This window comes from Sander lucioperca, chromosome 4 (assembly GCF_008315115.2).
Source record: "Sander lucioperca isolate FBNREF2018 chromosome 4, SLUC_FBN_1.2, whole genome shotgun sequence".
Taxonomy (NCBI): domain Eukaryota; kingdom Metazoa; phylum Chordata; class Actinopteri; order Perciformes; family Percidae; genus Sander; species Sander lucioperca.
The window spans coordinates 39,035,909-39,060,908 of NC_050176.1; the positions used below are offsets into that span (position 1 = coordinate 39,035,909).

General features: G+C 40.5%; 2 protein-coding genes across 4 annotated transcripts in view; one reads left to right on the plus strand and one right to left on the minus strand.

Moving 5' to 3' along the window:
• The window catches only part of LOC116034675 (E3 ubiquitin-protein ligase TRIM39-like), a 27,823-nt gene extending 21,748 nt beyond the window's left edge, over positions 1-6,075 (plus strand). Inside the window, exons 7-11 of the mRNA XM_031277369.2 lie at positions 1,401-1,548; positions 2,093-2,137; positions 2,270-2,296; positions 2,954-3,129; positions 4,342-6,075. Coding sequence (XP_031133229.1) covers positions 1,401-1,548; positions 2,093-2,137; positions 2,270-2,296; positions 2,954-3,129; positions 4,342-4,710 — 765 coding nt within the window. The 3' untranslated portion in view covers positions 4,711-6,075. The remainder of the gene's footprint in view (positions 1-1,400; positions 1,549-2,092; positions 2,138-2,269; positions 2,297-2,953; positions 3,130-4,341) is intronic.
• A 6,120-nt stretch (positions 6,076-12,195) lies between these two features.
• LOC116034676 (UPF0687 protein C20orf27 homolog) overlaps positions 12,196-25,000 on the minus strand; it is a 14,316-nt gene continuing 1,511 nt past the window's right edge. For 2 of the 3 annotated variants that reach the window (XM_031277370.2, XM_036000522.1), the window contains 4 exons: positions 24,013-24,149; positions 17,002-17,155; positions 13,571-13,696; positions 12,196-12,556 (listed from right to left, as the gene is read on the minus strand). In XM_031277370.2, the coding sequence (XP_031133230.1) occupies positions 12,456-12,556; positions 13,571-13,696; positions 17,002-17,155; positions 24,013-24,149 (518 nt within the window). In that variant the 3' untranslated portion in view covers positions 12,196-12,455. The other variant, XM_031277371.2, reaches the window with a different exon arrangement.

A 25,000-nucleotide genomic window follows, 5' to 3' on the forward strand; every position in this document is an offset into this window, starting at 1 on the left:
GCTCTTGGAAGTGGTCAGACAGACTGCTCCAATATGGTTACAAAATTAATTTCCCCACTTTTTTTACCTCATGAATCATCTTTATAGACTGGGTTGCTTTATATTGACAACATTGTGGCTGACCAGCTAAGGTAATGACACCCTGGTGTTACATTAGTAACCAAAGTCATACTTTTGTGTATTATGTACACAAAATGATGTGGCTCCTAGGCCATGGCAAACAAAGGAATGTACTTGGAGACGATGGGCCATATTAGTACTGATAAACTGGGTAATGACTAGGGATGATCATTTAGATTTTTTTTTCTGACTGATAGCCAACCCTTGTTAATCGATCTTTAACAGTTAACCGACAAGCAGGCAACAGAGTCCCAGTTCTCCCGTCCAGGAGGCTATGACATACTTTCCACATTCGTGGACAGCTGCGGACTTGTACTGGTGTTGTGTAGAAGTCTGTTCCCCCATCGAGATTGGTTTCCCTCCTGTTAAAATGCGTAGCAGAGAGCCACAAACTTAGCAGAAAAAGGAAGCTATAAACACAACTAGCAGTTGACAAAATAAATAAATACATTGCATAGCCTGTTTTTCTTTTACAATTGAATATTTTTGTTTTAATGATATTGTTTTTGATATTGTCAACTGCCAAATGCTCCGCCTGTCCCACCAACACCAGTATCCTCCCGTCAACCCTTTTTTTGTCCTTGTCGGTTCAAACTACCATAAAACGAGTGATGCCGAGATCGAAAACTGGCTGATGGCATGCCACTTTGGTACAGGGGCATAAGCCGTTCCACTAGCGCCCCATACTGAGCAAGGAAAAACACTGAATTAACACTAGTCTTTGGGGCCAGACCAACATCTCTTACTGCCTCCACAGGAAGGTTTCATAGTATTTATAAAATAGAAGTATATCTGGTGCATTGTTACACACACGCACGCACACACCTTCATCTTTCTGTAAGGGCCTCTCTCAGAGCCTTGTATCCTCTACTATGTTTTTTTTTTATATACAGTATATATATTTTTAATTATTATGTTGGGCTTTTCTGCCTTTTATGGATAGGACAGCTAGGTGAGAAAGGGGAAGACATGAAATCACATCACAGGTCGGACTCGAACCCTGGACCTCTGCCTCGAGGCATAAATCTCTACGTATATGTGCACCTGCTCTACCAACTGAGCCAACCCGGCCACCTCTACTATGGTTTTTATCAGACCACTTTAAATTGCCAAGATAAAACATCCATGGTTCCGTCTTATTACTCTCTCTTTACACGTCTTAACAAATCATCTCTGGCTACTGCCTCTAAATAGTATGCTGATACAGGGATTTGGAAGATAATTTAGACTGATGGAACTATAATGTATTTCATCTGTTTGGACATTTCTTCTCTCTGCAGTTGTTCCCTACCCTGTCCACCACTCAATCAGCTAAGGACTGGTCCAGTGTCTCTGTGGTGTCGGAGATGACCTCAGGGGTGATTCTCAGGACTGTCAACCAAATGATGGAGCGCTTTCAGGAGGAGATGGAGAAACTGCCAGAAGTCTGTAAGTCTTCATTCAGACCAAGAGTAAAGCTGGATATTCCAATAAAGATGTAGAATTTAAGAAAACCATTACAACCTCTAAAACCTAAAACAGCACCTAAGGGTGCTTTCATACCTGCCTCATTTAGTTTGGTTAAATACGTTCAAAGACACATCTGGCCAATGATGTGAATGTCTGCATTTTGGTTTGTTTCACCAACTCATCAACTGATTTGGACCAGAGCAAACAGTGTGGTGTGTAAAGAAACCAAAACGGCTTAAAAATGCTATAATATAATATTTTACCCTTGGTCTGGACCAAATGAACCGAAGTACCCTAAAACTCCAATCTGAGATCAAGACCAAGGATGGGACTGTACTGTAACACTACCTTCATTTTGTTACTGTGCCAAAGGACAAAAATATCCCATATATTTTGGTTGTAGAAGCTCTAATATTTCTCTTGCCTTTCTGATTCATTGTTTAGATCGTATGTTCACTCAAAGACTGAACTGTACGAGATCCAAAAAGCAGTATAACAAAAATGTTCTTAACCCTATTAACAGGCCAGCGATCCTCAATGGGCCAGTCTGTACCCAGGCCCAACCCAAGTAAGATTTGGATTACACACACATTTGGACACAAAATGTTACTTAGCTCAAGTTTTTCTGATCCTGTTAAATTCAATGAATCAATAGTGTCAAACTTAATAAGAAAGTCACTATGTTCTGTTTTCTTTGCAGAAATAAGGAGGGTTCAAGAATATGCAGGTAAGGGTTGCAAAAAATCATTTCTGCCTTTAAAGTTTGTTGTCATTGATAAACTCAGTTGTCATTTGTAATGTTATTTTTATTGGTAGTTTATTACATTACATTACATTACATGTCATTTAGCTGACGCTTTTGTCCAAAGCGACTTCCAATTAAGTGCATTCAACCTTGAAGGTGCAAACTCCAGACAACAAGTAGTAAATGCAAGTACAGTATATTTAAATAAGCAAAACTACAAAGAGCCATATGAAAGTGCAGCTTTAAGAATATGTATATATATATATATATATATATATATATATATATATATTATTTTTTTATCCAAGGTGCAGTCGGAAGAGATGTGTTTTTAGCCTTCGTCAGAAGATGCGTAGGCTTTCGGCCATCCTGATGTCAATAGGAAGCTCTCCACCATTTAATAGACAGGACAGCAAACAGTCGGGATTTCGTCGACTGATTAGTTGTCTCTCGTTGTGAGGGGGCAGAAAGCAGGTTGGCTGATGCAGAGTGGGCGGGTTAGGGTACAGGGTTTGACCATGTCCTGGATGTAAGCTGGGGCTGATCCCTTCGTGGCCCTGTATGCAAGTACTAGTGTCTTGAAGCGGATGCGGGCAGCAAAGTTTAATCCTTGACCATCACTCTCTTTAAATCTTTCAGCCAACATCACTTTAGACGCCAGCACAGCACACCCACGTCTCATCATCTCAGCAGATGGGAAGCAGGTGCACTGTGGTGACCACCATCAGTTGGTACCCAACAACCCTGAGCGCTTTGACCGGGTGGTGTGTGTGCTAGCCCATCAGGGCTTCAACTCAGGACGGCATTACTGGGAGGTAGGTGGAACACTATGTGAAGCTGTGTACATTTCAATGGTGGCCGGTCAGGAGAGGGTGCACGTGCAGCAAACCCACCTGACACAAAGCTTAATTAAGAGTCAGGAAGCTTTTATATATATGTACTATAGGTGTCTCAGTGGTTAGCACTGTCGCCTCAGCAAGTAACACTGCTCAGCACTGCTGAGTACTGGGGTTAATTCCTGAATCCTGGTCCAGGCAGAGAGTTTGTGTAGAGGTAGCATGTTTTCCCTGTGTTTACCACCCAAAACATTCATGTTAGGTCAGTGCCCCCTGACCCAAAATGCCCTGGCAAAAAGAACTAGAGTTGTTCCCGGGCACCTGCCCACTGCTCCTAGTTTAATTTCTTTGTGTATGCTTTGAAAGCAATAGTTGTGTTTGGAAATACTATATATATATAGTATATAGTAGTATATATATAATTAGCTGTAATATTTCTGTTATTAATACAAGGCAGGACATATTATATTGACATCTAGCCACAGTACGGAAGCCTCGTCGGACACACCAATCTCTATTACCACAATGTTAGTCATTGCAAATAATGTTGGCAATAAAAATGCCTCATGTAAATCTCTCAATCAGAAGAGACTGACCTGATCAAAAGGAGTTTTCAACCGGGTTGAGAGGGTTGGTGTAAACCTTTGATATTCTGACCCAGCTGCACTGATCCAGTTTTCAAAATCACTGTACCCTAGACTTGGGCAGTAGTTGTAGTAAGGTAGCTTTGCACCATCTGCTGTCAGACTAAGACAATCCATGTATGTAGTTCCAAATGATGGAACTCTTTTTAAATCCATCTGCAAAATCACAATTTAGGCTTTTCCTTGGGAAAAAGTTCTAATGGCAGTAAATCAGATAACATCAGAGAGAATTTCTTTCATTGATGAAATAGTTCTATTTTTTGCTTTCAGTTATTTCACTTGACTCCCCCTATTATTAGTTTTTTAATGACTTGTCTTCTAGTGCTTTTGGATATTAGCATAAATACTTAACAATTAAATGAACAGATTAAATTTGCAAAGAGATTGTAAAATGATATAGTTATATTAATGTTACTTTGGTCAAAGGGAGGAAATGTAATCACTGATGTCCAAACTAAATGTAATTTCTATTTAATATTGACGTTACCGTAATAGGTGGGAAGTCTGTACTCTTTGCAGTAAACTGTGCGACACTACCCTTTTCTAGGTGGAGGTGGGAGAAAAGACTGACTGGGACCTGGGAGTGGCAAGTCGTTCCATCAATCGGAAGGGCAAAATCACTGTAAGCCCTGCCAATGGCTACTGGTTCCTCAGCTTGCGAGATCGGAGCGACTACGCCTTCCGAACAGAACCCTCAACCAACCTGACAGTCAGCCATAGACCCTCCCGGATTGGAATCTATGTGGACTGTGATAAAGGACTGGTGTCCTTCTACAACGTGGAGGCCAGACTGCTCATTTATACATTCACAGATATTTTTTCTGACACCATCCATGCGTTTTTCAGCCCCTGTACTAATAAATCAGGACAGAATGAGGCTCCACTAATCATTGTCCCTGTTGCAAAGACGGAATGAAATGGGCCAACAAGTTAAGGACATCTTTACTAATGGGGAATGCTCCTACATGCATCCATGTATGTCAGAAGAAGATTAGATGCACAAACATACCTCTAGAACAGAGTTGATCACATCTTCACTTCATTCACTTATTGCATTAGAGTAGATAATGAGCCATTAGGATGTTAACGGCATATTATACATGGCCACAGATAGCATGTTAACATTATGTATGTATTATGAGAATAGGATGCTGGTTTCAAGATAGTAACCGTTTATCCAAATTAAAATGCTCGTACAACACGTTTTTTTAAGGATTCTTCGGCATCTGTTTTTGAGCGTATAGAGCATGTGTAGTAGAATCCCTCTGTGGCCGAGCTGATTTAAAGCATGCAAATTAAGGATTTCCTCTGAGTGAGCAGTCTGACTTTCTATTGGCTCAGGAAGTTGGATTTCTTTCCCCAACAAATAAGAGTAGAGATAAATTGTTCCTACCGAGGCATTTGTGTGAGCAGTAACCTGGGAAAGGTTTTCTGTAGCATTATCATTGCCCAGATTCTGGTCTTCCTTATGAAACACAATGTCATGAGTAACATAGACTTACTGCATTTGATTTCCCCCCACAAATTCTATAAATACGCACTTTCATTGTATGGGCTATGAGCGTTCAGAAAATGGCGAGGGGAGGGTCTAGAGCCAGGACAACAGGCAGAAGTACTGTTTTTAAAACATTATTACTCATCATCAAAATGACAGAAACGTTCTTAAGGTCTCATAGACTATTTATGAGTTACTTCTTGAAAATATTTTGACTTTTTGAAAGGTTTCACACATTTACAGAGGCACTTTTTCTGATGTGAATGTGAGTGGAAATTCCCAGCCGTCCAGAATACTGTGAGCCCTCACTGTAATCTGGACGTGTCTACTGACTATTTTTTCAAGATTTCTGCGCATTGATATTTTATTGGACTTTTTACTGTGCTGTGTGTCGGAAATGTCTGGAATACAGTGAGTGTACTATAAAGGGCAAATTGGCTTTTTACCAAACCACGCACTACTGACCACATTTACACTTTACACACTCTAATCAATCAAAATGTACACCAAATGCTGGGGTAAATAAAGTTTTTTAGATTGTAGATTTAAAGCTTATTACATTAGTCTGAGGGATGAAGTACATAACATGACTTGTGATTTCAGGAAGAACTGTATAAAATGTATTTTTGTAATAAGCGTGGCTCAAACGTCTCCTTGTCTGAGGACAGACACTATTGTCCTTTTGGTGGCTTAAAGATTGTATGTAAGGACAGATACTTGAAGGGATGAGAGAGAACACTGGCGTCTTCTCCCGTGCGCACGTAATAAAGGTTTTGATTCATCACACTGAGTGTCTCTACACTTTTTAAGAGAACAAGAAGGAGAATTTCTACGACAGGGGTAAACTTATGACATAATTTACTTAATTTTACCAAATATAGGTAGAGGCTTCAAATAAGCCCATTGGGTTTCTACCTCTCCCTGCACTGTACATTATGTTATGTTCATTTTAAATTTTGCAAAAAATAAGTAAATACATAAATAAGTCAATGAATGTCAGTATTAAATGTGGAGTAACAATTGGAAACAAATCTACAGATCTCTTTACTCAAGGGAGAGGCGTCTTATAGGGAAACACCTCATCTCTAAATCTAACATCTACATTATTGACCTAGCAGTACTGTTGGAGCAATCTGGAACCCCTGGCCTAACCCTATAAGGGCGTTAAATTCCTGCTCTATGCTGATGACCTAACGCTGTCACACACAGAACGAGGACTACAGCAGGTCCTGAACCTACTTGAGCAGTACTGTCAGAACTGGGCCCTGACAGTCAACTTTAACAAATCTAAAATGATGATCTTCCAAAAGGAGCCCAGATTTAGAACATTATTACCTATTTAGAAGTTTTACAAAGTAGACATGCTAATTACAATTTGGACTAAAATAAGTGTAATTCAACCAATTGGTGGTAGTGAAGTTTGGGGTCCACTTAGCCATCAGGACTACACTAGTCTACATTGACAACAGCTCATTTACAGGATAGTTCCAGTGCCATCGGAAGTTCCACCGGATGTCCCTCACTTTCTGCTTTCTTTGAGTTAACTTTAAACTCTGGTCGCATCAAGCAACATTAACCGGAACCTCTCAGCGTTACAGGCTGAAAATGACAAGTTCTAAGGAAAATTTGGATTGTGCAACAAGGCAGGCCTGCTTGGTTCGTTCGGGGAATGATTGTAAAGATTTACTAAGATTATGTTTACGGCATTTACTCTCTAACTGGGACGTTTTGGGACATTTTGGGACCTATTGGCGGGGATTTTCTATGGACAAAATACACCTGGTGATACACTGCTAAGAGCAAAATTGTGTTTAACCATGGTTCCAGCAAATGTATATAGCTCATGTTACTGTACTGTGTGAACAGTTAACATCATTTAATATTGTATGTGGCATTTTCTTTTGCGGGGTGCAGGTTCCACCAAAACAAGTTTCTTCCCGAGACTATTTTTCAGAGCCACGCTTGCTGCGTCCGGAGCTTAGCGCCGCCCAAGATAATTGTGATTGGTTTAAAGAAATGCAAACAACCTTTGACTGTTTATTCTATACAGGAATGTTGTGTGGACTAGCCAGACCTTACTCCGCAGCATTGTGGAGATAGGTCTACACTAGATGGGACAAGCATCCAATAGAGGCCCTGCATGGAGAATTCCGTAGGTCCATGATCCAAAGTAAAACACCAACCAATGCATACAGGACAGAATTAGGTTGCTACCCACTAATTATTAACATGTTAATTTGGTTCCATCTCAAATGTAGCCCCTAAAACACACTGAGATTTCACCCAAGAGCTGAACCCCCAAAAGAGTCCCTTCTATCAGCTGGTCCTGAGACGTACCTATCAAATAACACTCAATATTGTTCAACCTCAGACCAGCACTGCTTTCCAACCACTAATCCGAATTATTAAATTAACAAAAAATTAAACATCTGAAACATTGGACGAATCAAACCAAAACTCAAAACAAACTTAATTGCTTAATTGTCTGGCCCTAAACAATGGATCTAAATCAGCAGAGTATATCTTTACTGTCAGAGATACAGACTAGTAGGGGTGTTGAAATTAATCATTGCATCAATGCATCACGATGCGGACCTGGACGATTCTGCATCGATGCAGTGACAGACCATAATCATTTATTGCCTACTGTTGTTACTTGTTTTTGCCTTTTGTCTGTTGTGTTCAGACTCTGCTACATTCAGGAATTGTCTTTTTTAAGAGCAGATACAATAAAACGGGAAGTTCATTTATATCTGACCTCTTGAATTTGTTGATGAAAACCATGTGTAGCAATCTATAATAATATATATTCATCGTGATGCATCGGGATATTGAATCGATTCTTATTGTTAACAGGATAATCACAATCAAATCGTGAGACCAGTGAAGATTCACACCCCTACTGACTAGCTAGTCTTTTAAAGGAAGCACCAAAGCAGCATTTAAGCAGTAAATGTACATTTGTTTTTACCTAACGTGATGTAGCAAAACATTGAGTTCACGGGAAGGATCATAAGACATAAGAGGCACATATGTAATATAAATGTAATTAAGCAGAACATTGCATGACCTTGTATAGTATACATGTGAGAGCATACTTTATTGACATTAAGTAAACAGACAAATGGTATAGTCCTCTGGTCTGAGGAAGATGTATGGTGGCAGGACACAGTCAGAAAACAGCACCACAAATAAACAATCAACAATGTTTAAACAAACAGCTTTGATAGCAGTGCTGCAGAACCAAGGACCCCTTACAGTAGCTGAAAGAGAGACAGAGCAGGCACCCCCTACTACAAATATTATAGAAAAATGTAATTGCATATTAAAGTGGGCCATATTAATGACAATGGATGGGTGGATATACATATGTAACTTATACATCATGTTTTAATGTTAAACATACATGTGGAATGCACAGTGTATCCTTAAGCTTAACTGTATCTGTGAATGGATACCATATAGGTTGATTCATCTTTGCTAATATGTTAGATTAATGTTAATATTATTTTATATAATAGTATATTTTTAGACATATTTGCAGACTGGCGAGTCAAACTGCACAAATAATCATAATAATAGCCCAGTCAGAATAAAACTGCCTTTCACTGCTGTTGATGTGCGGAGCAGCCATGTTGGATTTTGAGCTTGGGGTACTGCAAGGTTGTCCAACTTGGTCTTTGGTGTTTTTTGCCCCCAACGTGTCCTCCCAGGCAGCGCAGCAATGGTTATGTTTAGGGTTAAGGTTAGGGTTAGCTGCCTGGAAGGCGCCGTTGGAGGCAAAAAACACCATTGAGCGTCCAACTTCCGAACTTCCAACTATGACCTCAGAAATTCCTACTTCCAAGTCCAAATGGAAGGCACTATAACCAACTCATTCAGAAGAGACTGGCCCGATCAGAAGGAATTTTCAACCGGGTTGAGAGGGTTGGTATAAACTTTTGATAATCTGTTCAATCGAAAAAATATTAGCGCCTAATAGACATGTAAATACTTAATTGCATGGCTGATACAACTTTTTGTTGGTACCTTAAAAAATGTAAGTACTAGCCTTAAATTTGAACAGGCAGAACCACTTGTACTCGTTCTATACTCCATGTATTAAATTAATTGAATTTTGTCCATAAAGTTGGGGGGAAAAAATTCCTATTCTTCTGTTATATTTTCAGCAGACTAGACGCTCCACAGCCGGTGGAACAACTTTGTACAAGTTGAAAAAGTTCTATTCTGTTGAAATGCTTTGGGGTTTGCAAACGCATATCTTGTTGGATCACTTTATTTAGTATCCATGTACAGTATAGTTATGTTGGAATCTCTAATCAGAATGATTTCAATAGGGTTGCAGAAATATTGTACATGGAACAGCAGCTTTTGTTAGTAGGTTACATTTTCACTACTTGTGATTCAAAAATTGCACTCTTACGATTGAGATTTAAGAACGATTTAGAAACAATCACTTAATGTAATGTGTGCTAAAGGGTTAGCATGAAGTCTATTACTCAACAGAGTGTATGCTAAAATGTTAGCATGGAGCTGATGATCTACCAAGAAACACATTAGTGTTATTCACATCATAAAATAAACCAAAAACTTAGTTTACTCCTGAAATAAATAATTGTGGTACAATTCAATAAATAGCTTACAGTGTAGTAAAAAACAATAACATTTGACACATTTCTGTTGCCACTATGATCTATTATTCACCCAACCTGATTTGATTCCATTTCTTGACATACAATATAAATGATGCTAATAAAGGGAAAAACTGCAATCTTTTTCTCTGTTGGAGCATTAACAGTGTATTAAAAACAACTCATACAATTCGTATTATTGTATGACTTATGACAGTATGTGCTGCCTCTTTTTTCTTAATGTTAAACAGTTATATTGTACATATTTGTTTCTATATTTGTTGTTTATTTCATATTAATGTTTAATATGTTTATGTATGCACCAACCACCCAGGCAAATTCCTTGTAAGTGTTACTGGCTTGGCAATAAATCATTTCTTATTCTGCTTCTGATGCTGTCATAATACAAACAGTCAACAGAATAGATGCTTAAGACAAACAGCTATTAACGTGTTGTTTAAACGCTCTGAGCAATAAAATACAACACGCTTGCAGCATCCATGTTGTTTCCATATTGCGACTTAAAGCTCATGAACACACTGAAGTTGGTAGGAACGACTTCCCAGCTGGGGAAATGGGACCATCTAAGGAGCATATGAATGCACCATTGGTCTGCACTTTCTAAGCACCATTCTAGTACTATATTGGGATTTGACCTTTTTTAATTTCAAGCTTACTGCCTGCAGGTAGTCAACAAGAACACAAGAAGACCTAAGAAATGAGAGTGACTCCAGGCCAGCCGGCTCTGTCATTGAAACCTCGAAGCCTTTAAAGGTCCAGTGTGTAACGTGTTCAGTTGTTCATTATCAAAATCTGTGTTGACCGTTCACAAACTTGTCCTTTTTCATGAATATTTACCACCACCATCAATTCCAAGTATTCCTTTTGGCTTGAAATTTTACATTTGCATTCACATGAACTGGGGTAGACGCTCCATATTCATGCTCCATCTTGAAATACGTTAGCCGGTAAGGGATATACGGGACATACTGCTCCGCTTTTCATGTTTTCGCTGTCAGGATAAACTCACAGCTGCTGCTAATGCTGCTAATGGGTATCGTAGCTTCCCGGCCCCCGGCAAGTTTGAAGAAGGAAACATGGAGGACCACACGTATTCAAAATCCAAATTTCAGGAACAGGAGTCTTCTTCTTCTTCTTTGCCCAGAAAAAGAAAAAGGATATTGGAAAGAGCAAGAGAGCGGCTTTTTGAAGCGTGAAGGCTACTGTAGCTGTAATACGTACTTTGAACTGCGTGGTGCGAGAGAGTTGATTGATGTATGATCTCAACGCTAGATGGGAGAAATTCCTACATACTGGACCTTTAACAGAGAAATGACTGGCTTTGATCAGCAACACATGAAACCACAATTTAAATTTTTGTAAAGATTGAATAACACTGATTATTGGCGCCACTACCACTGTGCAAGTCTAATGTTTTTCTTGATGTATCTAAATCACAAACAATTGAATGTACTGTTTAATGAGTGTTCTTGGTTCTTGGCTCTCTTCTATAGTAGGTGTTGCACACAGTTACTTTACAGTCTACAACTCTATGTGTGGTGTTTATCATACATTTTATTTCTCCTGGCAGTGACTTGGTTTGTATATACGTGTGTGTGTATAATGTGTAAATTGGCTTGTGTTAAGTGCTGGTTTACTGTACCTCAAATGACCATCCAGAGCTGCAGGCTGGTCGTATTTTAAGCTTTTTTGGGGAAAAGTCTTGTTATCAAATACATATTTTACACATTTAAGCAAAAGCTCAGACAACAAGGGGCGTTGTCGTGGAGGGATGACATTTTAAGTTGAAGCGTTGCCTTGTCTCCTGCTCCATCCCGCTCACACCATGAGTCCGAAGCATGCCTGAGTCAGACCCAGGCTAGGGTTTCAGGTGAAACTTTCAACAGGCTCTGTGTCACTGCAGTGTGGCATGCAGATGAAATTCCCTCTAGATCGCCAGCTCTGGGCACTGGTGGTATGGAGAGACAGCGGGCACCGTTCATCTGATAAATACAGGTGTTTTTTCTTTTTTTGGAGCGAGCGGTGAGAGATTTGGGTGAAGCAGTGTGAAATCAGAGTTAAGCATGGGGAGATATTCAGCAGAGCGGCCTGGTGCGGGGGGGAACGAACAGCTCTTTGAACGAGGAGGGGAAATTTTTCCCACTCCACTCCGCTCACATCCTCTGATGTCATGTGATGTTTTCATTGTATCTGGTGAGACCAAAGGGGATTTTCCGGCCTTGGGTGGACAATAACAGTGCTTTCTATTCTCTTCTATGATACTGCATTTTTAAACCGGTTTGAAATCTCACCCATCTCAATTTCAGTATTTGTTTGACCTGTATTTTTCCAACAAGTATTTTAAAATGTCACTATTGCAAAACATAGCACCACCCATTATGTACCAGTCAAATGATGATGTTTCCAATTTGGGGACCATATTTTAGTGTGTCTATACTATCACACTGGGCCCTGACCCAGTCACTGAATAACACTGTTTTAGATACATATAGATGACATCGGTGTATCTTTTCATCATATCTTCTCACAGTCGCTGCTGTGCTTTTTGTGGGCGTCTTTCCGAGCACTCAGGCATCTCACCCCCTCCAGCAGCATGGGAGTCCCGTGTTGTGGGTCTGTACAGAGGAGGAGAAATAGATGAGGACAGTTTGCATTCACTCCTGGTATTATACTTGTCAGGTGTCAGGCTCAGTCAGAGCTGAGGTAATACAGTCTTTCTCCGTAACCTTTTATATCAGGACTTGTGCATTATGGTGCTTATACCAAAAGCAGGCTGTAACTAACAGTTATTCTGTATAATTATTTTCTCGATTAATAGATAGACTTGTATGGTCTATAAAATGTGAAAAAATGTGAAAAATGTCAATCAGTGTTTCCCAAAGCATGAGATGTCTCAAATGTCTTTTCCACAACTCAAAGATATTCCATTTACTGTCACAAAGGAGTAAAGAAACTTGAAAATTTAAGAAGTTGGAATCAAAGAATTTTTACTTTTTTGTTAAAAAATGACTCAAACCACTTAATCGATTATCAAAATAGTTAACAATCAATTTAATAGTTGACGGCATTAAAATCTTTTGGTTGGGTTTTCCGAGTGAATTTAAAATGTGTTGACTTTTGAGTGTGCTGTTAATGCATTTGTAATATGCAATGCATAAAGGGCATTTGGGAGCTGCCTTTGTGGATTTTAAACCAGCCCTGTGTCATCTTTGTGTGGGAAGTGTGTGCAGATGAATCAGGCAGATCTTGAAAGACCAGCACCTTTTTTTGTAAAATCTAACTGTATAACTGTTTGCTATAAATGGGCAATTCTTTAAAGCAAGTGTCTGACTGAATTGTGGGTGGAGGTGAAACAGCAACAGAAACAAAGAACAAAATATAAATATTGGTAACATATCTTTGGAATAACACTTTGCTGTGTGTTTGGGAAGTTAATCTGGCAGTGGCACTTAAAACTTTAAATGTTTAAATGAAGTTTGTGGTTTGAACACACTACACACTCATAATCTGACTAGAATATATTTATGCACAGCTTTATTGAGTGTGTGTGTGTGTGTGTGTGTGTGTGTGTGTGTGTGTGTGTGTGTGTGTGTGTGTGTGTGTGTGTGTGTGTGTGTGCTGGCACTTACCAATGACCCTGGCCTGGAATTTGACTTTCAGACTGCTGCCCTTCCTCCCTCTGGTTACCAGAGTGATCTCCTCCTGCAGCACCCCCTCCTGGTGAGTCCTGTACTCACATGTTACCTTTACTCCTCCTATAAGAGAGGGGGAGGGATCAACATCTGCATTATCCAGGTTTACCCACCCATAAATCTCCACTGGATAACTTGCTACAGAAGGGTTGAAAATCGGCAACTTTCCCTCTTTAGCGTTTAGCTTAGCGCAGCGCCATTGCAACCATAACGCTGGCTTTGCTGCGTCATCCTCCCCAGCTCCACCGTCTCGTCAAAAAACATCACGTCCGATTAAAAAACAAAACAAGATGGCGACATCCACATTGCCAAACTCGAGGCTTCAAAACAGCAGTCCACAAACCGATACGTGAAGTCACTGCTGCTACATCCATTGTTTTTAGAGTCTGCGTAGAAGTAGAAAAGCCAGCTAAGAGATTGGATGAGAGAGGGACAGTTATGTTCTTTATTCACTCCGCAACGCCATCAGACAGACAAAAAGCTGACAGGGGGAGTTGTATTTTCTACTTGTGTCTCAGATGCACTTTAAAATGTTATTTGTCGGTGCAGGATATTGTTACTCAGCTCTGCTTCAAACTGTGTCTTAAAGTGCATGGTACATATTTAATGCACAGGCTTCATTAAGTCTCTTTTAAAAGCTGCTGTTCCACTGGCTTCTTCGACTACTGTTAATGTTCTCCTCCAGGCTTGCGTCATGGTACTTTCTCTTCCCAATCAGTCCACCTGGTTTACCACCATGGGTCACTGCATAGCCGTCAGCCAACTCTGCTGCACGCCGTGGGCCGTCCACCTCACGGTCATTTAGATAGAGACCAACCTCCCTGAGGATACTGACTGTTCACCGTTCAAGCAACATTAAGTCTTTCAATCCCTGATAGTCAAAAGCACTACATGAACTCATCCAATCCACAAAATAAATTTTTATAAGTTCTGCTGCCGTCTCAAATCAGGGAAATGTCGCCTGTAGGCAGAGGTGTCAAAAGTATTCACAGTCATTACTCAAGTAGAAGTATAGATATTAGGGTCTAAAAAGACTTCTGTAGAAGTTGAAGTATCAACTCAAGCTTTTTACTCAAGTAAAAGTGTAAAAGTACTGAATTCAAGTAATGTAAGGAAAAAAAAATAATATCAATATGCTTTTTCAAATTAGATGGCGAGTTTTGGAAACAGCTCGTTGGTACTTAGGTGCGCAGAGCTTGCAGCGCATTCGAAAGGAGTTGTTTTTACATCCAACCATTTTGAAAACTTCTTCCAGGTACGGCCAGGGATGTAGAAGGGTGGCTGGTCTTCCTGGCTACCAACCTCCTCACTGGTGCTTGGTTGGGACATTTTGCTCGAGTTCTCTTAAGTCTTTTAAGTCTTAAGCCACGGACATCTTCTTACTAGGCTACAAACGTCTGCTATTTCCTTGCTGGAGTGTGACGTGATTTGTGTCTTGTGCAGGTGCGATTTATCTGGATAGGTTTTTGTTTTTTTTGGTGTTTTTTTGAACGATGACAAGCCAGAATGAAAACAAGCCGAACTGAAATAGGAGTAACGAGGCTATTTTTAAAATGTAAGGAGTAGAAAGTACAGATAATTGCGTGAAAAGGAGTAGAAGTAAAAAGTCTGCTGTAAAATAATTACTCCAGTAAAGTATAGATACCCAAAATGTACTTAAGTAAGGTAACAAAGTATTTGTACTTCGTTACTTGACACCTCTGCCTGTAGGCTTATGGTACGCTACTATAAGCCTTCCTCAGAGCATTGTACTCAAGGCCCACCTCAGTGTCCAATGCCACTGCTCTCTGAGCTCTCGCAGTAAGCACACTTTGAACTAGCAATGGCCCTTAGCCCAATCACGTTTCATAGCCACCTTCTCAAACATAAAAAATCATCAATAGCGCATTCATCTAAAGGTGGCATGAAACCCTAACCCGGCTAAGATCAAATGCCTGCTCATCACGGCGTCTCTTTGCAGCAGCTTCCTTAACCTCTAACCTGGCCAACATCTCCAGATTCCAGACTCGTTAAATCTCCTTTTCTGTCTCGTGTCGCATAAACTCCTGTTGTTTCTCTTGTCTGTCCATTTCTCTACCAACCAAATAAACCAATGCAGTGGTGAGCGTGTGCGAGAATTTTCTTTCTTTTTGAACTAGATAAAAAGTAAGAAGTCTCGTGAATGTCTGTACAAAATGTGTGCCAATTAATCTAACATTTTTTTTTTAGATATTTCACAGGGTAAATTAGATCTTTGACCTTCTAGTGGTGTTAGGGGAAAAGGGTTAGGGTTACCAAAATTAGGATTCATCCTCTGGGCACCATGGATATATCTCTACTAAATTTCAGGGCAATCCATCCTTTTGCTTCAAGACATTTCACTAAAAGATACAATTTTAACCAGCTGGTGGAGCTAGAGAGTCAGGAATCACCAAAGTCAGGAGGCTTCATTGTCATCCTCACTACACTCATTCTGGTCACATTCTGGACCAAATTGGTGGTCCGACTGACTGACATTGCAAGATTAAGTGTAAAAGAGAGGTGTAGGAGCATTTTTGCTTGGTTGACAGCAGTCCGGGACTATCACACAAGATGGCAGTCATTCTTAGCTCCACCCAGGCTCCATCTTTTTGCTCAGTTTTGCATTTTCTGGCTCCAGTAAGCTGGTGGCGAGCCATCTCGAATACTTGGCCCAATTAGAATATTGGTAGCCGTGGCTGGGTTGGCTCAGTGGGTAGAGCAGGCGCACATATACTTGGAGGTTTATGCTTCAACGCAGAAGTCCAGGGGTCGAGTCCCATCTGTGACAATTTCCTGCTAGTCATCCCCCTCTCTCTCTCTCTTTTCTCACCTAGCTGCCCTATCAATTAAAGGCAGAAAAGCCCAAAAAATAATCTTTAAAAAAAAGAATATTGGTAGCCATTGATCAGTCCAGTAATCTGATCGTAAACCTGCATATGTTACTAAAAAAGGTTTCTAGAGGTCAGCTCATATATACCTCTGTGTTTGTGGGTGGCTGAGTGTTTTGTAATCAGAACTTCTACAAACGCACACACGTCTGATAGCGGCAGTTTTACCCTCTGTGTTCTCAGCTAGATCGATTGACAAAAGACTGCAGAGACTGGGAAACACAATAGAGAGGCAGATGGATCAGCACGCTGCACACAGCCAGTCTGGTAGACCAAGAAGAAGCCAACCAAACAGGGACATACACGGGAGTCCTGTGTGTGCACTATACGCTATAATAATAATAACAGGAGTGTTATTTATGTTACTCATTTGTTTTTATAAGTTGGTGCGTGATCAGATGGCAGGGTGTGTGTGACTTTTTCCGAATTGGCACACAGGTTCTGCACTATTAGGAAGGCGGTAAACAGTTCTCCACTTACTCTCCACTATGGAGTCGATACGATTGACCCGGAGGCTGGGGAACCTCCGAGTTGGAGAGGAGGAAGGAAGACAGGAGAGCTCTTTGCCCAGTGTGGGAGCATCTGGGATGGTGAAGACAATCTCATAACAGTGGTGGCTCTTCAGGAAACCAGCCTGGAGAGAGAAACAACAGGAGGGGTGGGGTGGGGAGAGAGAGAGAGAGATAAAAGGAGAAATAAAGTGAAAAAAATAGCAGATGTTGAGTTTAATAATAAGCTAAAGTGTTTATTTGGCAATATTTCAGATTTAAACTGATTCTATGAATACATGGATCACTTCACGTTCCCCATCTACAGTTTAGTTACAGAGGAGACCCCACGTTAGGGGTAAAATGACTTTTACTCCTGGTTAGAGTCTATTGAATTTATATATCTATCAAACTGTCAAATAAACATTTCAGAATACATACACATGTATTGCATTGTTTATCTCTCATTAGTTCACTCAATATGACCCATGAATACCCTAGCTCTGTACTCAGTTTTTGCTTTTATGAACAGACATTCAGCACAAATTTTGTGAGACTGTGCTGGGAAGACCTCAGACTTTCTAGGAGGGGTCTGGGGGCATGCTTTTTTAAAACAAGTCAATTTGTGAGCAAATTTGAGAGGCTTTCTGATGTGATATGCTTCTGTTTGACATTGAATTGAATTGAAAACTTAATTGAACAACAATCAACAAGAGATGTTCAAAAGGATAAAAACACAATAAAGCCCAAAGGCTTGTTTCCATTGTGGTGCTTAAGATGGAAGGGGAGTAACACCACATGGACTAAACCATTGAGGACAAAGGGGAAAGGGGTCAACTAATAACCAAAACAAACAAGTAAAACACATCTAAAACACAATAGAAAACAAGGGATACATTCCCAGACTGACAGGAAGACACACAAACAGACAGTACAGTACAGACAACAGTACAATATTCCTAGTACTTCAAGGATCTTTTGATTTTGTATGGGTTTGATAGCCATTTTTTTTTATTGCAGATTTAAAATGAAAGACAAGACAGCTGCCGAGTATAGGAAAGAGTACTTTCCCATACAGCTCTTAAAACGGCAGGGCCTGTAATCTGTGGAACTCCCCCTGGTGGAATAACTGTGCATATCACTAATTTTAGAAAAGTAATTACATAAATACTTGGGTGCCAGGTTATTTCTTATCTTGTAAACTAAACACAGTTTAAGTTGGGAAACTCTCTCCTTCACTCTGAGCCACCTAAGACTGGAGAAATGGTCAGGGAGAAGATGAGTTCTAGGATGGAGTTTAAGTATCACTCTGATCAGTTTATTTTGACAGATCTGTAGCTTGTCTTTGAGGCTTTTAGTAGTGCCCGTGTACCACATCTGTAATCAAACCAAACTTTAATCTTTGAGGCTGTCCTGACCTGGTTTTAACATCTGTCCTCAGTGATCCGATCACAAGCAGACAGCTCTAGATGCGTGTGTTTTCACCTGTCTGTAGAATGTGTCTCCAAATGCGTCCTCAGTGACCACTTATGATCGAGAAATGGTGAAATAAACACAGTTGCATATAGGCTGTTGTGTGTATTTATAATGTCAGGTGTTACTTTTACATAAATTAAGTGAAAAATTAAAAAGCGTGGCCCCCAGTCTGTCTGTGTGCCGACTATAGACTATATCCTAAATAAAAGGCATGCCGACATAAGGAGATGTACTGACTGGCAGCGAGACCTATGCAGAGAAAGACGGTTTTAAAAGTTTCTGTGTCAGTACGTTGGAGCTTTTAACAGAATCTCGGTGGTTTCAAATTTAGTTTATATTATAACTGCTTTATTTTACGTTTCATGTTCGTTAGGAGTCACATTACGTTACTGCTGATGAAGACCCAACATTTCCTGATTTTGCTGTTTCATAATAAAAGCATTAAAATACCAAAATAACAGGGGACTTTTATTGTGAAGAGCTTACAGGAAATGAAACCGTTTCACAGCAGCTGCTTTGACCACTCATTTCCCCGTCCACTACAGACAGCGCTGTAGCTCTGGCAATGAGAGACTAATAATTAACAGAAGGGAGATGAATAATAGCAGCAAGTTTTGTAGTAATGTCCATATTGGTGAATTCAGGGACGTTTTATGAAACAAAAAAATAATGTTATTTTCAAGGCAACAGCGTGGATATAGGAGTAGGCAGCATGCAGCAACAGAAACACCGACTCATATCTATACTAATAACAGTATATAATAATACCATCCAAAACACACGATTCACTCTCAGTGGTTTCTGTGACATGAGAAATACTGCTGGTGAGTGGTACAGGGGACTGGGCTGTCTCCTTTTCTGTTCACCTTATACACCACAGACTTCCAGTCATGTCACCTACAGAAGTTCTCTGATGACTCTACACTTGTTGGGTGTATAAGGGATGGACAGGAGGGAGAGTACAGAGCGCTGGTGGACGACTTTGTGGAGTGGTCTGGTAAGAATCACCTCCTGCTGGATGTGGATAAGACCAGGGAGATGGTTATTGACTTCAGGAGGAAGGGAACGGCTCCGCAGTCCCTTTGCATTCTGGGTGGAGATGTGGACATGGTTGAGGAGTACAGATACGTGGGTGTTAACATTAGGGCTGCAGCTAGCGATTATTTTAGTAATCGAGTATTGTACCGATTATTCAATCGATTAATCAAGTAATCGGATAAGAAATACTTTTGTTTAATTGAAGAGCAATAATATAGAATAGTTTGGTTTAATTTTCGGAAAAAAGCAACATTTGTATTGCCTACATTGCTTAAAATATTATCTCTCAAAAAACTAAGTGCATTTAAGGGCCTTTTCTCACCTTAAAGTCTGAACCAAGGTCCAGACCAAGGTTCATGTTTTTGTTACATTGTATACATTTGATCCGGTAAGTTTTGGTTTCACACTGCAGTTATGCAAGCGCACTAAAGATCTATACGTGACAAAACTACGTCCTGCCGTCATCACATACGTGAGCTGCGTCTCCAGATACTTATAATTGATTGGTTTGTAGACGGGCTTCCCCGTCCTCTCGTCTCCTCTCTCTGGGTCGGAGTTTTTTCAGCTGACTGCTGCTCTCCCATACGGCCGCGGCTCTTTTTGTTTTGTTGTGATGTTGAGAAGCAAGACACTGGAACTTTCTGGAGAATTTATTCAGAGACAAACGGAAACCTACACTGTACATTTACTACCACTTAACAAATAAACTGCTGATGTATTCTCTGCTCTGATAGCCGACAGCTGTCTCCTCTGAGTCCATTCACCGTCACTCTCACTCTCTCATGTAGCCTACACACTAAGCACCAAGCTATTCCTTAAAGGAGCTTCCCCGGTCTTGTAACACAAGGAGAGCCTGCCAGAGCTTCTTCTATTTGGTCCGAAAGTCCAAACCATCCAAAAAATGCTTTCACACTGTAAACGAACCGGACCATGGTTCAGTTTGGTCCGGACCGAGACCACCTCTTTTGGTCGGACCAAAATTTGGTCTTTTGATCCGGACAGTGGTCCGGGGGAGGTTTCACACCTCTAATTTTGGTTCGGATCAAACTGAAAAGTCCGAAAGTCCGGACCAAATGAGGTATGTGTGAAAACGCCCTAAGTGCCATAATACATTGTTTTTAAAGAAAACATTTTCTGAAATGCAATAACAACCTCAAACTAAGGCATACATTAAACATACATAAACATGACCTTAAGTTGTGCAACTTAACTTTCAGAACTACAAGTTTCAACCTGAGACTGATCTGTATACAGGCTTAGGGCTGGGCGATATGGAGAAAATCAAATATCACAATATTTTTGACCAAGCACCTCAATGTCGATATTGCAACGATATTGCAAGGTTGACAATTGGTGCTTTCACAAAATCTCTTCCACATTTAGATTTTAGATAAATAACCATCATAATGTGGATATAATGACTAAGTGGTTAAAGGCAAATGATAGAACAGCTAGAACAGTCTGGTTAATTCAGAAAATGACAACACTTTACTGTAATGCAGCCTCTGAAACCAGGAAAAGACTAAACTTACCATGTAACGATATTACAATTCTTCAAAATCTAAGACGATATCTAGTCTTGTATCACGATATCGATATAATATTGAAATATTGCCCAGCCCTATATAGGCCTATATGTAAATATTAGTTATACTCAACCTATTTTCATTTATATATTTGATTACAATGTCACACAGCTCTGTTACACTTTATGCTAGTAATCGTTGATCAGCTGTCTCTCCGTGAAGAGAGAGAGTGAGAGAAAGAGGTGCCTAACAATCAGCTGTTTTTCTGAAGGGATAGTCAACAAGTCGTCTCTTTAGATCATCTGTGGTCACCACTACGTATTTTCTTGTCTTTGTCTTTGGTAGTTGTGTTTGGTGTAGTTTCACCGTCCATACAACTCTGTGAAGTAATTTTGTCGGGTCCGCTTCGTGGAATGGATGAGTAAGTTAGACTGGATGTTTTCTGCTGAGATGCTGAAGCATTGACGTTGTGCTATTATTGTGGTAAGCTAACTCCATTTTGCAGTAGACACACTGTACAGAGTTTTTGTGCGCCTCACTATTTACGCTCTCTTTCTTCATTGTGTAATCTGCGCCGTCAGTCTTCATGGCATGTGTCGCCAGCAGCGTCAGACCGGTGTGCGACAGTAATAATCATCCGTGCGGAAACACCGTGAGCGATACAAAGTTTGTAACATTATTCAAACTAAGCTTCGAGGCAAATCATTTTGCAACGAGGATTTTTAGTAATCGTATTATTTGAGTTACTCAAGGAATCGTTTCAGCCCTAGTTAACATTGACAACAGGCTGGAACAACAGCACTGCTGTTTACAAGAAGGGGATGAGCAGACTCTATTTCCTGAGGAACCTGAGATCCTTCCACGTGTGCAGCAAAATGTTGGAGATGTTCTACCAGTCTGTTGTTGCCAGCGCTCTGTTCTCCTCCGCCATCTGCTGGGGTAGCAGCATCGGAGCCAGCGGCACAATTTGCTGCAAACAGGAGACATTTGAAGCTGTGGTGGAGAGGAGGTCACTGAACAAAAGGTATCTATCATGGATAACCCCGACCAGCCTCTCCACCCCACACTGGTCCAACAGAGGACACTCTCTCCAAGAGGCTCCGACAGCTTCTGTGTCGCACTGACCGCTACAAGAAACCATTCCTACCACAGGCAATACAACTTTTTAACACTTCATTACTAAGTGTTAGATAAGACTAATATACATCACATACTGCACTAAGTGCAACTTGCACGAACAGGTTTTACTTACATCTTTATTAAAAGGACAATTCCGGCGCAAAACGAACCTAGGGGTTATTAACAGATGTGTACCCACTCTGTCGTTCTCTGCTACATGTTTTCATGCTAATCGAATGTGTTTTTAGCTTGAAAGAAACTACCGCGGACCGCTGATTAGCTTACAGCGCTAGTATTCGGGGCACAGGGAAAGTAAAAACAAATCGCTATTTATACCACTAAAAAGGCTCAAAATATCACCACACTTCAACGGTAGCATAATGAGGGTCCCTAAATTAATTAATTAAAACTGAAGCATTGAGAACTTTGTAAGCGTACAGACAGTTTATTGAAAAGATAGATTAGAAAGACACTCGCGTTCATGTTTACATGCCGCCGCCGTCTTGAAAACCAGTCATGACTTACAGCTGGCAATGCAAACTAAAATCAAAAGCAATTTGCTCAATATATCTGAAATAATCGCACTCTGCATAACTTGTCTAGTGTACTTACTCAGTGGATAACTGTCCATCTGGTCCCTCTGGTCTGGGTCGCCGTCTCCGATTTATTTTCGGGACATGGAAAAAAGTTTCAAGTCCAGCCCTGTTTATCAGAGAGGAAATCTTCAGACTGTACCAAACACTGCGTCTCTTGGGTGTCGCGACGCAACAGGTCCCACTCCGTGCAACACAGACACTCCTGTTAGGTGGCCATAGCTTCACAATGTCCGCAGGTACACCACCAGTTTCCCCAAGTACGAGGCTGTGTTGCGGCATTGACTACCGGTAGCTCTCTCTCTCTCGTAGCCCTTTCACGGAGCTCCCGCAGCTCTTCGTTCAATAAACTGTCTGTACACAAAGTTCTCAATGCTTCGGTTAACATTTAGGGACCCTCACTATGCTACCGTTGAAGTTTGGTGATATTTTGAGTCTTTTTAGTGGTATAAATAGCGATTTGTTTTTACTTTCCCTGTGCCCCAAATACTAGCGTTGTAAGCTAATCAGCGGTCCGCGCTAGCGTCTTTCAAGCTAAAAACACATTTGATTAGCATGAAAACAGAGTAGAAAAGAGCAACAGAGTAGGTACACATCTGTTAATAACCCCTAGGTTAATTTTCCGCTGGAATTGTCCTTTAATACTATTTAAGTAGTTTAATTTTTATTCCCAACTTGTTATATATGTCTGGCTACACCACAGATACATTCCAGCATAGGAGAAAAAAATGATCTAGGTTGTTAGCATTTGTTTAAACCAATCACAATCGTCTTGGGCGGTGCCAAGCTCCGGATGCAGCAACGGTGCCTCAGTAGAATAGTAGACTTTGAAGGAACCTGTTTTGGTGGAACATTTGCAAGCCGCAAAAGAAAACGCCACATACAATATTACATGAAGTTAGCCTAAACAACCCAGTAACATGAGCTATTTAAATTAGTTGGCTACATGGGTAAACCCAATCTGCTGTTCCCAGTGTATCGACGTCTGTACTTTGTCCACAGCAATCCCACCAATCAGTCCCAAAACATCCCAGAACCATGCAAGCCTGCCTTGTTGCACGATCAAAATTGTCTTCAAAACTTTCCATTTTCAGGGTGTAGCTTGCTAGCTCGAAGTTTGTTGTTGTTTCCCGAAGCGAGGGTGGATTGATATGGTGACCTTGTTAGCGAACACTTGCTTATTTACATTATGCATATAACGGGCCATGGAACAGCCTTTCCATGTACACACACTCACACACATGGACACACCTTGACCAAGTAGCTGCCATCCTTCTCTGGGATAGCAATGAGAGTAGAGAGGTTTGACTCATCGTCTTTCCGTGTTGGAGAGCCGGGAGGCCCGTCGTCGTCGGGGAAACGCACACCACCAGCCTTCGAGGTGGAGCCTGGTCACGGAGCGAAAATACAGGTTTTAAATCATCTAGCAACCACTTAGCCACAATGATGATTAGTAGATGTGATTAAAAACAATGGCTATGTACAAAATCTATCTTGACATCGCAACAAAGCAAAAACAGCAATGAGTATTTTAATAAATGTTTGATAAATTCATGTAAAGCAGGAAACTGAAGATGCAAACAAAGATGAATGAGGGCAGATGTGAGTTAATAAAAACATCTGGATAAATTAACAGCATGCCCACTACCTTCTGCTGGACAACACCACCCTGACTACTACTACAGCTACTATTTCTGGTCATTGTTCCATTATCTTCATTGTGACTATAATTGCCACTGTTCATCACCCCCCCAACCGGCACCGTCAGACACCGCCTACCAAGAGCCTGGGTCTGTCCCAGGTTTCTCCCTAAAAGGGAGTTTTCCTCACCACTCAAGGTTTCTGTGTGTGTGTTTAGTGTTTTGAAAATCACTGTGTGTATTGTGTGGCTGACATTGTGCTTATAGTGGTGCACATCTGGGCCAATGTTGTGCTCCTTGAGGTTTTGATAATTGTGTAATACTTTTCAGTGTGTAAGCAATCTGCAAAAACTGTAAATACTTTCTCTTGGAGGAATTACTGGAATGATTGGGTCTTTGTAAATTATAGAGTGTGGTCTAGACCTACTCTGTCTGTAAAGTGTCTAGAGAAAACTCTTGTTATGATTTGATACTATAAATTGAATTGAATTGACTATAAATAGAAATGCCTCACAGATGCATCTGTGCAGAAGTGGTAGAACAGTCAGAGATTAAAAATGCATTCCTTGGTTCCTTGGTTTTGTTGTCTCTGAATTTTC